Source organism: Botrytis fragariae (genome assembly GCF_013461495.1).
Source record: "Botrytis fragariae strain BVB16 chromosome Unknown tig00000012, whole genome shotgun sequence".
In the NCBI taxonomy this organism is placed as follows: Eukaryota; Fungi; Ascomycota; class Leotiomycetes; order Helotiales; family Sclerotiniaceae; genus Botrytis; species Botrytis fragariae.
Genome location: NW_023500989.1, coordinates 2,736,324 through 2,749,657, shown reverse-complemented (window position 1 = coordinate 2,749,657; position 13,334 = coordinate 2,736,324). Strand labels below are relative to the sequence as shown.

At 42.6% G+C, this 13,334-nt stretch overlaps 7 protein-coding genes across 7 annotated transcripts; 4 read left to right on the top strand and 3 right to left on the bottom strand.

Annotated features, from left to right (window-relative positions):
* Positions 1-15: 15 nt before the first annotated feature.
* Bfra_003061 (uncharacterized protein) lies at positions 16-393 on the top strand (the record flags this gene model as incomplete). Its single annotated transcript, XM_037333473.1, is given in 4 exon segments — positions 16-31; positions 120-161; positions 177-232; positions 307-393. 4 exon segments carry the CDS (start codon positions 16-18, stop codon positions 391-393), a joined length of 201 nt encoding a protein of 66 aa, XP_037195601.1.
* Positions 394-1,629: 1,236 nt separating this feature from the next.
* Bfra_003060 (putative glycoside hydrolase family 76 protein) lies at positions 1,630-3,142 on the top strand (the record flags this gene model as incomplete). The annotated part of the gene is made up of 3 exons (XM_037333472.1): positions 1,630-1,729; positions 1,799-2,502; positions 2,573-3,142. The coding sequence occupies 3 exons, from the start codon at positions 1,630-1,632 to the stop codon at positions 3,140-3,142; spliced, it is 1,374 nt and encodes a 457-aa protein (XP_037195600.1).
* Positions 3,143-4,748: 1,606 nt separating this feature from the next.
* Bfra_003059 (putative lea domain containing protein) lies at positions 4,749-5,494 on the top strand. Its single transcript, XM_037333471.1, has 2 exons — positions 4,749-5,033; positions 5,140-5,494. Exons 1-2 carry the CDS (start codon positions 4,844-4,846, stop codon positions 5,391-5,393), a joined length of 444 nt encoding a protein of 147 aa, XP_037195599.1. The 5' UTR covers positions 4,749-4,843; the 3' UTR covers positions 5,394-5,494.
* Positions 5,495-5,867: 373 nt separating this feature from the next.
* On the bottom strand, positions 5,868-8,236 carry Bfra_003058 (putative n-acetylglucosaminyl transferase component protein; the record flags this gene model as incomplete). The annotated part of the gene is made up of 5 exons (XM_037333470.1): positions 5,868-6,212; positions 6,269-6,363; positions 6,413-6,874; positions 6,925-8,050; positions 8,102-8,236. 5 exons carry the CDS (start codon positions 8,234-8,236, stop codon positions 5,868-5,870), a joined length of 2,163 nt encoding a protein of 720 aa, XP_037195598.1.
* Positions 8,237-8,346: 110 nt separating this feature from the next.
* Bfra_003057 (putative n-acetylglucosaminyl transferase component gpi1 protein) lies at positions 8,347-8,659 on the bottom strand (the record flags this gene model as incomplete). The annotated part of the gene is made up of 2 exons (XM_037333469.1): positions 8,347-8,478; positions 8,540-8,659. 2 exons carry the CDS (start codon positions 8,657-8,659, stop codon positions 8,347-8,349), a joined length of 252 nt encoding a protein of 83 aa, XP_037195597.1.
* Positions 8,660-9,514: 855 nt separating this feature from the next.
* Bfra_003056 (putative mitochondrial distribution and morphology protein) lies at positions 9,515-9,968 on the bottom strand (the record flags this gene model as incomplete). Its single annotated transcript, XM_037333468.1, has 4 exons — positions 9,515-9,643; positions 9,700-9,770; positions 9,823-9,860; positions 9,928-9,968. 4 exons carry the CDS (start codon positions 9,966-9,968, stop codon positions 9,515-9,517), a joined length of 279 nt encoding a protein of 92 aa, XP_037195596.1.
* Positions 9,969-10,319: 351 nt separating this feature from the next.
* Positions 10,320-13,121, top strand: Bfra_003055 (putative exosome complex exonuclease rrp protein; the record flags this gene model as incomplete). Its single annotated transcript, XM_037333467.1, has 4 exons — positions 10,320-10,676; positions 10,727-11,443; positions 11,492-11,682; positions 11,732-13,121. The coding sequence occupies 4 exons, from the start codon at positions 10,320-10,322 to the stop codon at positions 13,119-13,121; spliced, it is 2,655 nt and encodes an 884-aa protein (XP_037195595.1).
* Between the last annotated feature and the right edge of the window lie 213 nt (positions 13,122-13,334).

Here is a 13,334-nt window from a genome sequence, read left to right as displayed (position 1 = left end):
GTGAATCATAATATAATGGACTTTGTTTACGGTTTGATCATTTAACCAGCAAGGTACTTTTCTTGGCTTTGCATGATTGCGCCATCGTAGCTTCCACAACCACAATTGTAACTGCAAAGTGTACACACCCAACATCCGTGGATATAGCAATTGTTTGTCAGGTGATTGATTGAAAGGGAAAATTGACCAAAGAGCAACTCTGCTCTGTCCATTGAAGAAAGACCACATTCTTGTATGTTATTTACATACTGTCCTACCAAGCATTGGCAACATCGTATTACAAATCTTCCTACATCTTGTCATAAGCACCTGACTATTTGCGATGTTATCACCGTATGTAATATCACCACGTATTTTATCAAAGAATCTGGCATTGTTGATGGGCGCAAATGATACGAAGTATCATCGCATAGAACTTTGGTTATCAAATGATAATCGAATCCAACGGAAGACAAAGTCTGGTCACATGAGCAGTTGCATGAAAATCATGACAAAGTTGTTGTGGGTCATGGGAAGATCACCAAATTATAATCATCAAGGTGATTTCGAAGATTCAGCGATATTCTTGGTGTGCATCATAAGTTTGAAGTTCAAGATACTTCATCTTATGTGAAAGTAGAACACGACCAAACATGAACGAGTGAGAACTACTCCAGAGGTCTTTTCATCAACAGATAAGTTTCAATGTTCTCGACCACCTGAGCCCCTTTTCGTTCGCTTCCACGTGATTAGCCACACAATCTCGTATCCATTTACTAGGTGATTATCCTTGCCGCCAATCTCCGCCATTAACGGCTCCTTGTCGGTACTTGGTGGAGACAAGCTTTTTTCAAGCTTCATCAAGAAAAAACGGAGGATTACTCTCTTGACTTGGACCATACTAAGCATCGCAATCCAAGACAATTATGGCTTGGCTTCTATCATCGTTCGTTATTGCTTTTTGCTAGTTTTATATCAAGATCAAAAGTGGCACGTTTGCAAGATTCGATACTCGATTCACGACGGTGAGATATCAGGAAATTTTGGGTGTCTCTAGGAGATGAGGGCCGCCAGGGAATCAATTAAACGTGAACCAAACAAGGATGACGTACCCACCGCGTAAGCCAATGCGTGTCCATTATTCATTTTGTTATGAACCAGGCATCACTCTTTCAGCCCATAGGTTTTCAAATCTCTCTGAGTCTTTAGTTTCTCTCCCAGGGAGAAACGCTGGTGGGTCTAAAAGATTCTGAAAATAGTGTTTTAAAATCCACTGGGATGTGGCTGACACGCAAGGTCTATTAAAAGGAAGAAACCAAAGAAGACTTGCCGTGGGCCGTATGTCAAAAACAGAACAGTGGACCAGGAGTTTTGTTATTACGGAACTAGAGGTAAGTGTAGTAGGAAGTATGTCTCTCCTCACTTTGAATTCTGGTGAATAGTCTTCGTTTCTTTTCGACTTGATGGTAAGATAGTACGCTTTTCTTCTTATACATCAGCGATCCGGCATATTTTATCTTATACTCTCGTTTGGCCGAATCGTTTGCAAATCTGGAATTGATCGGACCCCCCCGTTTTGGTATTGTGATTGGTGAAGAAGTGTTATATACAGTATCTATACTCTAGTTTGAATCACGGAAGAGGAGCAAGATGAGGGTCAGTGGAGGAAAAGTCTTGGCATATACTGCTGCCATTTGCTCAACATGTAGTAGTTTGGTTAGTGCAATCACTCTTGATTTGAGCTCTGATGGTATGTTGTCTCTCTATGTTGCTTCCTGTTGAGTGAAGAGCAATATACTGATTGAAAAACTATGATCAGAAAGCATCAAAACCGCCGCATCCGATGTCGCCTACGATATGATGAAATACTATACAGGAAATAATACCGGAGATGTCGCTGGTAACTTACCTGACCCCTATTATTGGTGGGAGGCAGGAGCTATGTTTGGTATAATGGTCGACTATTGGTATTATACTGGAGATACTACCTATAATGCTGAAGTAAAACAAGCTCTCCTGCATCAAGCTGGCGACGATTACGATTTCATGCCTCTCAATCAGACAAAGACAGAAGGAAACGATGACCAGGGATTCTGGGGAATGGCTGCTATGTCCGCTGCAGAGGCTAATTTCGACAATCCGGATAGTGGAACACCTGGTTGGTTAGCAATGGCGCAAGCAGTTTTCAACGATATGGCAACTAGATGGGATGAATCAACTTGTGGAGGTGGGTTGAGATGGCAAATCTTTACATTCAACTCCGGATACGACTATAAGAATAGTATTGCGAATGGTTGTTTCTTCAATTTAGGAGCAAGGTTGGCAAGATACACTGGAAATTCATCATATGCCGATTGGGCCGAAAAGATATTCACGTGGGAACAATCTGTTGGATTGATCGGTGATGCTTGGGAGGTGTATGATGGTACATCCGACACAACGAACTGCAGTTCTCTCGATCATGTACAATGGACATATAACGCTGGTATCTATCTTTTCGGAGCCGCCATGATGTACAATTACGTTCGTTCCCCCTTTTCTTCTAATCACCTCCCGGACAAGTCATATAGTTCTACTAACACCTGCCTCATAGACCAACGGATCATCCACATGGGAAAATCGAACAGCAGGACTTTTGAATGCCAGTAGTGTATTCTTTAAAGATAATGTTATGTATGAAGCAGCATGCGAAACTACCACCGTCGGTTGCGACACCGATGAACAATCATTTAAAGCCTACCTTTCTCGTTGGATGGCAGGAACAACTAAGCTCGCCCCATTTACTGAACCAACAATCATGACCTACATTAACGCATCTGCTCAAGCCGCAGCAGAACAATGCGATGGAGGAACCAGCGGAAGGGCATGTGGAGAACATTGGACTGCAGGAAGTACTTACGATGGAAAATATGGAGTCGGAGAACAAATGAGCGCTTTAAGTATCATTCAAGCAACACTTATTGGGCAAGCAGCCGATCTTGTTACAAACAACACGGGCGGAACAAGCGTAGGAAATGCAGCAGGTGGAAGTGGAAGTAGTACCGCTAGCGATGGAACAGTCGAAACACCCATCACCAGTGGAGATAGAGCCGGAGCAGGAATCTTAACGGCGCTTATAATAACCGGTGTTATCGGAGGTGTGGGATTTATGGTTCTGGGTTGAGATGAGGAGGGTGAATGGGGCATTGAGAGGGAAAGATGGTTGTATGTTTACATGGAATAAGTTGGGCGTTTGGGGGTTCAAATCATGTGTGCATCTACATTTTTGGGGTATATCACCAGCATTTTGCATTAGGGAGGGAGTATATTATCTTACAATCTGGAATTCGATACCGGGGCATCCATTTATCAACTTTTTAGTATTTACCCGATACAATTTGTACATTTACATTTATCTAGATAAAACAGAATAAGTCAAGGACTAAAAAATTAAGAAACCTATGAATATCTAATTTTATCATTTGAGAATCCCTTACCTGCTAGTCTCGTATCAATCATTTCATGCACCACATCACATCGTATCGTCCACCCAATCACACAATCCTTCTTCCCCACTATGGTACAAGACTCAGAAAAAATTCTTTATCTTCTCATTTTCCTTCTCCACTTTTACTCCCCTGAAAATATATACGCAAACAAGCAGCACATCTCCAACGAATCATGAATAATGATTTCACAGGACAGATGGCCGAGTGGTTATGGCGTGTGACTCAAGCTTCCTAGCTTAATTGGTGTAAAATCAATTAGCATTCTCATGGGCTTAGCCCGCGGGGGTTCGAATCCCCCTCTGTTCAATACTTTTTGTGTTTTGGGGCTTGGGAGGAAGAAGAGGAAGTTTTTGGACGGCGGAAGTGGAAGGGTTGTGTACAGAGAGAGAGAGAGAGAGAGAGAGATGGGCGGGGTAGAGGAGATGAATTTTTAATATGTAAATTGATGAACTCTTGGTGTTATGGATGAGAGGTTTATTTATTAAGTTTTTCGCTATACTTATTCTTATTCGTATCTTCTGAAATATAATAAATCAGAACAATTCTTTACCTATTTACTTACTTATGCGCAGTGGTTATTTGCAAGCGCACACAGTGGAAATTATTCTCTTTCTTACTAATACAAGGGCCCAGTATCTGGAAATCGGATTCCGCATGTGTGATGGAATGCAAATGGCATAATCGGAGATTCCCATGAAAAATTGGATGCTTGATTTTCATATACTGGGTAGATAGATGGTAGGTATTATCACTTATTTACTTACACACTTTACTCTACCGTGTACTTGTTTACTTGTAGGTGGATACTAGATATGTATATAAAATGACATTTACCTACGTACTTGTTTTATTTTATTGATCACGTAATTGTATTCAACACACAATATATGACAATATGTACTAGCTAGCTATCTAGATACACATATGAATTCCACTCACATCACATCACATCACATCAGATCTCTGATCTTGAATCTCGAATCTCAAATCAAGAATGAGGTAATGGCACTTAGGTATCTATCTATCTCTCGATATCGGTGGAAAAGAGGGGTAAATCACCTAGCTAGTAGCTAGAAGTAGACCTCTAACGATGTACGATGCGGTGGAACGAAAGTGACGTCATTGTGACGGAAGGAAGCTCCTTCCTACCTTTCCAATAGCTTGCTTGGAGCTACCTCCCTACCTACTTTGATGGAAGGAGTGGAATGGTATTTATATATTGATTTCTTACCTTTTGTATATATATTCTTTTTCGTACCAACAAACAAACAAATAATCTATCTACGAAATCTCCAATTCCAATCTCAAAACACGACAACAACGACGAATTAATCAAATCAAGCAAACCAAACAAACAACCACACACCCCATTCAAAATGCAATCCATAACCCGCACCCTCTCCCGCCAATCCCATCTCCTCAACCCCCAACTACGCCTCCAAGCCACCCGTCCCTTCTCCTCAACCTTCATCTCTCGCAAATCCGCTACCGAAACCGTCAAGGAAACAGTTCATAAAGTCGACAAAGCCGTTGCGAGCAAGATCGTAGATGGTATTGAAGTTGGTCGTATGTCACCCTCTCCCTCTCTCCCTCCCCCTTCTCCCCCCTCCACACCACACCACACACACCACAAACACAACAGCAGATAACTAACCCCCTCCCTCCCCTCTAGAAACCGCAACCCAAAAAGCCAAAGCCGCTGCCGGCCTCTCCGCCTCTGAAGCCAAAACCGCCGCTTCCAACGCAGCCTCTGAAGCACAAGGCGCCACCTCTTCCGCAACCGGTTCTGCATCTGGTACCGCGTCGGAACTTTCTGGAAAAGCGTCGGAGTTAGCTGGACAAGCGAAGGGAAAGGCGGCAGAGTTGAAGGGAGGGGCGAAGGGAAAGGCGGCGGAGTTGAAGGGAGAAGCGAAAGGGAAGTTGTAGAGGAGAGTTGGATAGGTGGCGAGGTGTGGAGAGGATGAAGATGAGATTTGTATTATAGGTTGCTGATGGATTTGGCGGAGAGAAAAATGGCTTGACAGGACAGGACACGAAAGGGCAAAACACAGCAGAAACGGTTGTGATAATATGGGAGTCAGTCAATAATTGATGAATGCCACGAAATTCAAAGAAAGAAAGAAAATTATAATTTGCTTCACAAACATACACGTACCCACTTACTTATTTCGATTGTGAACATGTGAGATCTAAAACCCGATGATTCTGGAAATATTATCATTAAGTAATCCGTATCTATATACAGTACATACATACAAAACCTATCACCTCCAACCTCTCCAACGCTCCTTTTTATTTGTCTCGTCTCATCTCATCTCATTTGGCCTATGGAAAACCAATCATATATACAAAAGAGCCCGTCAATCACTCATCCACATCCACATTCATTCCACGTAATTTCTAATGCCCACCCCTCCGAGCCATATACCCATTTCCTCTCCTCAAATTTCCATTTCCCTTGGCCAAACTGGCCACACCACCATTTAACCACCCAGCACTGCCTCTTCTCCTATCCTTTCCCTCATCAGAATTAGTCGTCAATGCATACCACATATCCATAATACCCGCTCGACGAGCTGGTAACATGCTGTACTGAAGCGAATAGAGATTTTTGCGATGTATAGGCGGAACGAATTTGCCGGTCGCGAGACAGAGCAGCACTCGAGGTGAAGCGTAATGTTTACGGATACGATGACCGAGTTGAAAATATTGGTGGAACATGGCGCGGAAAGTGAGGGGAACGGACTGTAGGTTTCTGTTAGTAATGTGAGAACAAATTAGTAGGAAGAGAACCATCATACTTTGAGATATATATAGGATGTTGGTGGAGGAGATGGGGTATTAGGTATTTGGCTTGCTAGTTGTTGGGTATCTCGAAGTTCAAATCGTATGCCACCTTTGTATGTTAGTGTGATGTAGTCTGGAAAATTTATGTGAGAACATACCTGGCAATCGTTGCGAATCTTTAAGTCGTAACATCAATGCAAAAAGGGGGAAATGATTCAAGCATGCAAGTAAAGCATCTAAAATAGCTTTCAATGAGATGATTGCCATTCGTGCACATGCAAATGCCAAGTAGAATACAACTACTGTAGGCAGGAGAAAGAAGAGTAGTGTGAATAAAATCGTGCCTAGCAATAATTGATCGAGATCGTAATCGCATGAATCGATACGTTTTCGAAGAACGTTATGCTTCTTGCCCCGAAACAGTTGAAACAGAGAGAGGAGGATCGTATACTGCCAATTGAATATACGTGCAGAAGCCATGTAAAACGAATAGATGTGAAGTGTCAGGATTGTGAGTAGATCAGAGAAAAGGGCGATTGGCATGCTGGCTCCAGCAAAACTGGAAAAACCAACAACCCATATAACATGAGGCAATACTGGATGCAAAGCTTCAATACAGCCTGTGACAGTCAGTTAATGCATTGTTTGTTGGAGAAGACGATAAACATACTTGACCAATGTTCGATGACCCATAAGAACAAATCACCAAGGAAAGCAGCCAGTTCGGTATTGAGTTTCAAGCCAGCTGGCCAATCCATCAGCCAATTTATCGTCCTTTGTAGAGCAGCTATAGAATAAGTGCTTAGGATATCACTGATAGTCTCTGCTACCCAGGCGGAGTTGTCAATAATATAAGACCCCAATGCAATTCCAATGATCACGTCATTAGCAACTAGCCAAAGGCTATTATAAAACCTTATGTAGTCCGGATGACTTGTTGTCACACTACCCCAGTCTCTTTTACTTCTTCGAAGTGTGACATATTGCATAGGCCAATAGCAGAATTGTTGTAAGCGTATCTCCACTTGCTGTGCAGTTGCGGAGATATCTTTCAAGGCTGCATAATCTGGCTTAGCTCTCCACTCTAGAATCAGTAGTAAAGCTTCAGCAGCAAATCTATGACAAACGAGACCAACAACAAATCCACGTCTGATGATAGGATATATGTAAAGAGTGATGAGTTGCCATATTGTCAAAAGAACGAAATCACGCATCGTGGTTGCTGACTCCACTACCCTTTCCGACACGCTCAGACTTCTCCTTGACCGAGCTCCAACTAGCGAAATGTTTTTCTGTAATAATTGATGGACCTCCCAAGCACAATTGATTTGATTGACTATCCTTGGCAAGGCGAGTTCTTTTTGTGATGGTGGATGTTTAACGACGGAGTGGTACTTCAACTTTTCGACTAGTTCCTGAGTCCTTTTCCTCTGTCTTATTTCTTCTCGTTCTTCCTCCGCATCAACACTTCCTGGTGCATGAAATGTCATTTCAGCCTTGTCATCCAATGCCAATGATATTGGCTTCAGAGATATGTATTGCATCCTATTAGGCTGAGGTCGATCAAACACGACTATTTGATTCGTTGATGCTCGAGCACAGGATATCTGAGGTAATTTGTATGCCGACCCTGTAGTTGCGCGGATTTGAAGAGTATCGACATCTGCTTTTGGTGAATTTGTCAAGCCCAATACCTGTAGAGACGACTGTCCACATAATTCATATATTCGCTCGATGGGATGACTGGCATTTCGGAACAGAGTTCCGACCTTCAATGCATTCTCTACATTGCGCGCCTGCAATTACGTCAGTCGGTTCCAATTTCACATAGCCTTATCGCTGCTCACGTCAACATCCTCCAATATCGCAACCACAAAAATATCAAGGCCAGAATTCCTCCAGCCAACAATTACTCCAGGTGAATCGCTCCTTGGGATATCTCTCGGCCAGAAGATCCTCATCAATCCATCATGATCGGGCATGACAAATGCTCACTTGTCATAAACTCTCTTCCTTCAAAAAGAACCCCGACGTCGCAATTGTTCTCGTGCAGATATGCCGACGCTGCCAGATCGCGGATGCTATTGGGTTATTAGCTAGGCTTATGATTGTAGATGTAATGCTTCTTTACTAGTGTCGTCTCCCTCGACGCGAGCCTTTCTACGGGTATAATGAATAAAAAGAAGAAGAGGGAAAGAATCGCGAATCCTTTCAAAGTTCGTGCCTATGCGCCAAATGATATTAGTGACATGTATCGAGTTGATTCAGGGGAAATCAAAGCTAACCACTACTCCGTGATCCCATGCGAATATTGCAAGCTCATAAAGTCTAGTAACCAGATCCCACCTCGCAGTGATGTAGCCGGCTACGAAAATCGCAAGTGTGAGAATAGAGAAGGGGTGCATGAATTGTTTCCTATTGCTGGCGCATCACTGTAATATTTTGCTGTAGGAAATTCGAGACGGGTTTACTGGCTTCTGCAGCTCACGGTACTCGGCGGAAGAGTTGGTGGTAGGAGGAGTGAGAGTAGAGAGGGGAGGGATAAAAGAGAATGAAAGATATTGGTAGTACCTAGGTAGGATGAGAGTATATAAAGGTGTTTTCACAAGTATGAGGTTCTCGAATCCCACATAATTGTTTAAAGTCAGGGTCCAGATTTCGGGTGGGATTCTTTTTTCTGGATCTCCCTTCATATAAACCAATCCCAGTACAGGAATTTAAACTTATCTGGAGAAACGAAGATAGAAAGGCTGAAAGCAATTTGTTCTTTTGCAGGGGTAGATGAAATTAAGCTTTATAGGCTAAGAATTATAATCACGTGCTAGTGTGAAGTTTGGAAGTTGGTGAACATTTGATGGGAAAGGGATGAAGATGGAGAGGGGGGAAGAGGAGATGAAGATAAAGATGTTTTAAGCTATGTAATTCGATATATCATACACATGATTGATGCTGTACTATATTGATGAAATGGATAGACGTAGAGAATTTGCACTTTCAATAAGCCATGTTCCTTCAACGGAATCTCCATCTTAACTTTGGTAGCTCTCAAAGGCCTTCGCGCTATGTCGTTGTATTGCTTATGATATAGAATGTTACTGTTTTTTGAACATCATACAAAGTTGAGATAGTTTTTATATCCCCAATAACAGTGGAATCTTGATCTGCAAGACCATCCTAACGCCTTTCCCATGCATAGGTAGTAGTGTTGTTTGTACAGTCTGATGTTATGCATGCATTTCATTCTACTCAACAATCAGCCATCATATCCCCTCCCCGGAAAAGAATGCGAATAACTCACAAGGCCGTCGCAGATTTACGGCATCATGCTCCTTATGATCCTCTCGTGCCTCTTCAAGCATTTTGTCAATACCACGCTCTTTCAAAGCACCCTATATTAGTTAGATTGGGAATCGTTCAGAACTACTGAAGGATTTTCCAAACTTACTGTTAAGCATTTCCGGTAGTCTTTGAATAAAGATTCACACTCATCAGTTGTACCTTTACCTCGAAGGTATTCTAGTCATCTTGTTAGTCCATGTCTATACTTCCAATAACGAACCTTACTTACTTTCGCTATACCATTTCAAGAAGCACGAATCATATCGTCTTTGGAAATGTTCAGCATATTAAAAACTGGTTCAGAAACGAATAGAATATAGCAGACATTACATACTCCTTGACTTCATTGCATTCAGGTGCAAGTGAAGCCGACATGATGAGAAGATTGTGGTGCAAGATTATATGACAGTAAGTTGTGTTCTTGGATTGTGCCTTATGACTACCAAACTCGTGTGGCGATAGATGGGATCCTTTGTCATGTGAAGTCGTGAAGTCGTGGGTAAGTGAAAGAATTTAGAATTCCGGCTGAAATGAAACTGATGAAAATGCGGAGGACCCAACCTGCAACAAGGTTTAGAAACATACGCTAGTGTAGGCAGTTCCACCCACCGTTTGAAATAATGACAAGGGTAGGAAAGTTGAACTTTTGAATATTTTTTGACCAAATCAAATCGCAGAATTTAACTCAATCTTTTCCGACGCAACAACAAATTGATTTTGTCAATTATGGCAGAAGATACACAGGATTTCAAGTCCTTACAAGATGAAGTTCAAGCTGCTCTCGTAACAACCGTCAAAACTGCCGGTCATATAGCATCAGAAGATCTCGGCTTTCATCGATCATTAAATCCTGAAGTGGGAAGTGCTCTCGACGAACAGAATGCGCGCTTGCTCGCACTTGCCAATCAGTTGCTCAAGTCTGCAGCTTCTGTCTCAGGTATCCAGGTACCAATTTTAGAAGATGTCGACGACGTTGATAACAATTGGCGCGGTGTTGTGGATGTTGTGGATTCCTTACTCGAAAAAACGGATACTTGCCTTGACGAATATACTGGAATTATCAAAAGGAAACAAGTGGAAGAGGTGATTATTGAATCGCATAAACTATCGAATTGCATACTGATATCTGCCAGACTTCTGCGACAATGAAATCCCAGAAACGACCTCTCGACAATTCGCTCCGTACACAAAACCTTGTGAAGCCACAACTCGCATTCGAGGTCAAACCTGACAATGAGAATACATCGCCATGGCTGCCTCTACTTAAGACCAAACCGCACGCGAAAGTGTCATTAGAGGATAGTCTTGGAATGATTACAAACGAATACGACCAAAAACAGTATGACTACTTTAATTTTATTCCCCTCGCATTACTCCCAGATTCCCCGCGTGAAGGAAAGAAGCTGGAAGACTTAAGCAAGTCGGCCAGGGCCAGTCGCTCCAAAGCAAAACGGGAAAAACTAAGAAGGCATCAGGAAATGGGTTCCACTATAAGATTTACTAACAAGCAATTCAGGTATAAACACCCTTATGAAACGGAAATCTTACAATTACAATACCCGAGCGCTATGTACGAGAAGGCGGAACCAATAAAATATCTACCCGTTGAAAGTACGTCTGCGAAATTTGTTGATACCTACGAGGGCGTTCTGGAGATGTTGGAAGAGCTCAAAGGTGCTACGGAAATCGCAGTCGACCTGGAACATCATGATACTCGTTCATATGTTGGACTCGTGTCTTTAATGCAAATCAGTACTCGCGAAAAGGATTGGATTGTCGATACTCTCAAGCCATGGAGACAACAGCTTCAAGTACTCAATGAAGTTTTCGCCGATCCAAATATAATCAAGGTATGTTCAATACTTTTCAAAATTCCTCAATGTCAGCTAACGATTTAGGTCTTCCACGGTGCGTATATGGATATTGTATGGCTCCAACGCGACCTCGGCCTATATGTAGTTGGCTTGTTCGATACACATTATGCATGCAGAAGGTTGGGATTTGCTGGAGGAAGCTTAGCCTTCTTATTAAAGAAGTACATTGATTTTGACGCCGACAAGAAATACCAATTAGCAGATTGGCGAATTAGGCAAGCTGATAGTATGAGACTTTATATCATTAAACTAACTATTCTCCAGGCCACTTCCCGAAGAGATGTTCTTTTACGCTAGAGCTGACACGCATTTCCTTCTTTACATCTTTGACAATTTGCGAAATGAGCTACTTGACGCACCTGATGTTGAAACGCCTGATGCAGAGGAACCCGTAGTAACTTCGATGGATATAGTCTTACAAAAGTCTAAAGAGACTTCGTTACTTCGATATGAGCGGCAGCTATACAATGCAGAATCTGGAAAAGGGCCAGGAGGATGGTTTTCACTAATTTACAAAACGCCTGCTCTGTTAAGTAGTGAGCAATTCTCAGTATTCAAAGCTGTGCACGCCTGGAGAGATCAGATAGCAAGAAAGGATGATGACAGCATTAATTTCGTCATGTCAAATTCAGTTGTTGTCAATCTAGCCAAATTCATGCCCATGGATATGATAGCCTTACTCAGTATCATTCGACCAATATCTCACAGCGTAAAATCGCGTACTGGGGAACTCTTGGAAGTTATCAAGGCGGCAAAGGAAAACGGAAAAGATGGTCCAAAGTCGATAGACGTCCTCAGAAAATCACCGGATTCTGCCGCAACCCCGAAATCCAACACTGGAGCGAAATCCACATCGCAAAAGCTATCCAAACTTGATGTTACACCGGTAGACAAAACCGAACTTACAACGGAGACATCCTCTTTCTGGGGAGGTGCATTTGGAAGCAGTATATGGGAGCCCTCAACCACAACTCCGGATCAAGATAGCATGAGACTCGCAATACCCTTACCTCAATTATCGGAAGAAGTTTTCGCCGAAACAAGTACACCTCTTACCGATCGATCCCGTATGGTCATGCCCGAAGCACAGACGCCTGTTGCAACACCCACACCTAGTAAAGTAAAAGACGAACCATTTGTTCTCAAGCGAGGCTCAAAGAGAAAGAGCGAGACCATCACAGATCCCGATGAAGACCAGAAGGCTACCGGGGACTACGACATTTCTCTTGACTATACCTCCTCCGCCGAAGCCGAAAGACGTCGAGCTAAATTTGCAAAAATGGAGGAGAAACGATTGAGAAAACAACAGAAGAAAGAAGCAGCTCAGGAACTCAAGGCAGCGGCACAAGAACGTAAAGCAGAAGAAGAGGAATCCGATAATCAAGAAGGAGAAGAAGACGTAGAGAAATCGGAAGCAGAACAAGCGGACGAAGAACAAGGACAAGAAGATGAGGAAGAGGATTTCGATTACAGTAAAGCGGATTCGGTACTTAATTCCAAAAAGGATAAGAAAGACAAAGGTGGAAAGGGTGGAAAGGGAAAGAAAGAAAAGAAACCGTTTGACCCATATCAGAAGAGTAGTAATGCGGAGAAGGGAATGAGAAGAGTGCAAAATGGGGAGAGGGGTGGACGAAGTGCGACTTTCAAGAAGTGAGGGGTATTCTAAAGGGAGCAATATTACTCAGGTTTAGAGATCATGAATATAGGGATGATGAACATGAAGTGGAGGATTCGAGAATTGAAGTTTAAGAATTAGATCGAGCGGATATGTAGCATGTGAGCAAAGCACGAATGGAGAGATGCAGAGGCGGATATAAGGAAGCAAATGACGAAGAGGTGAAAATGAGAGAGGATAGGCGAGGTGATG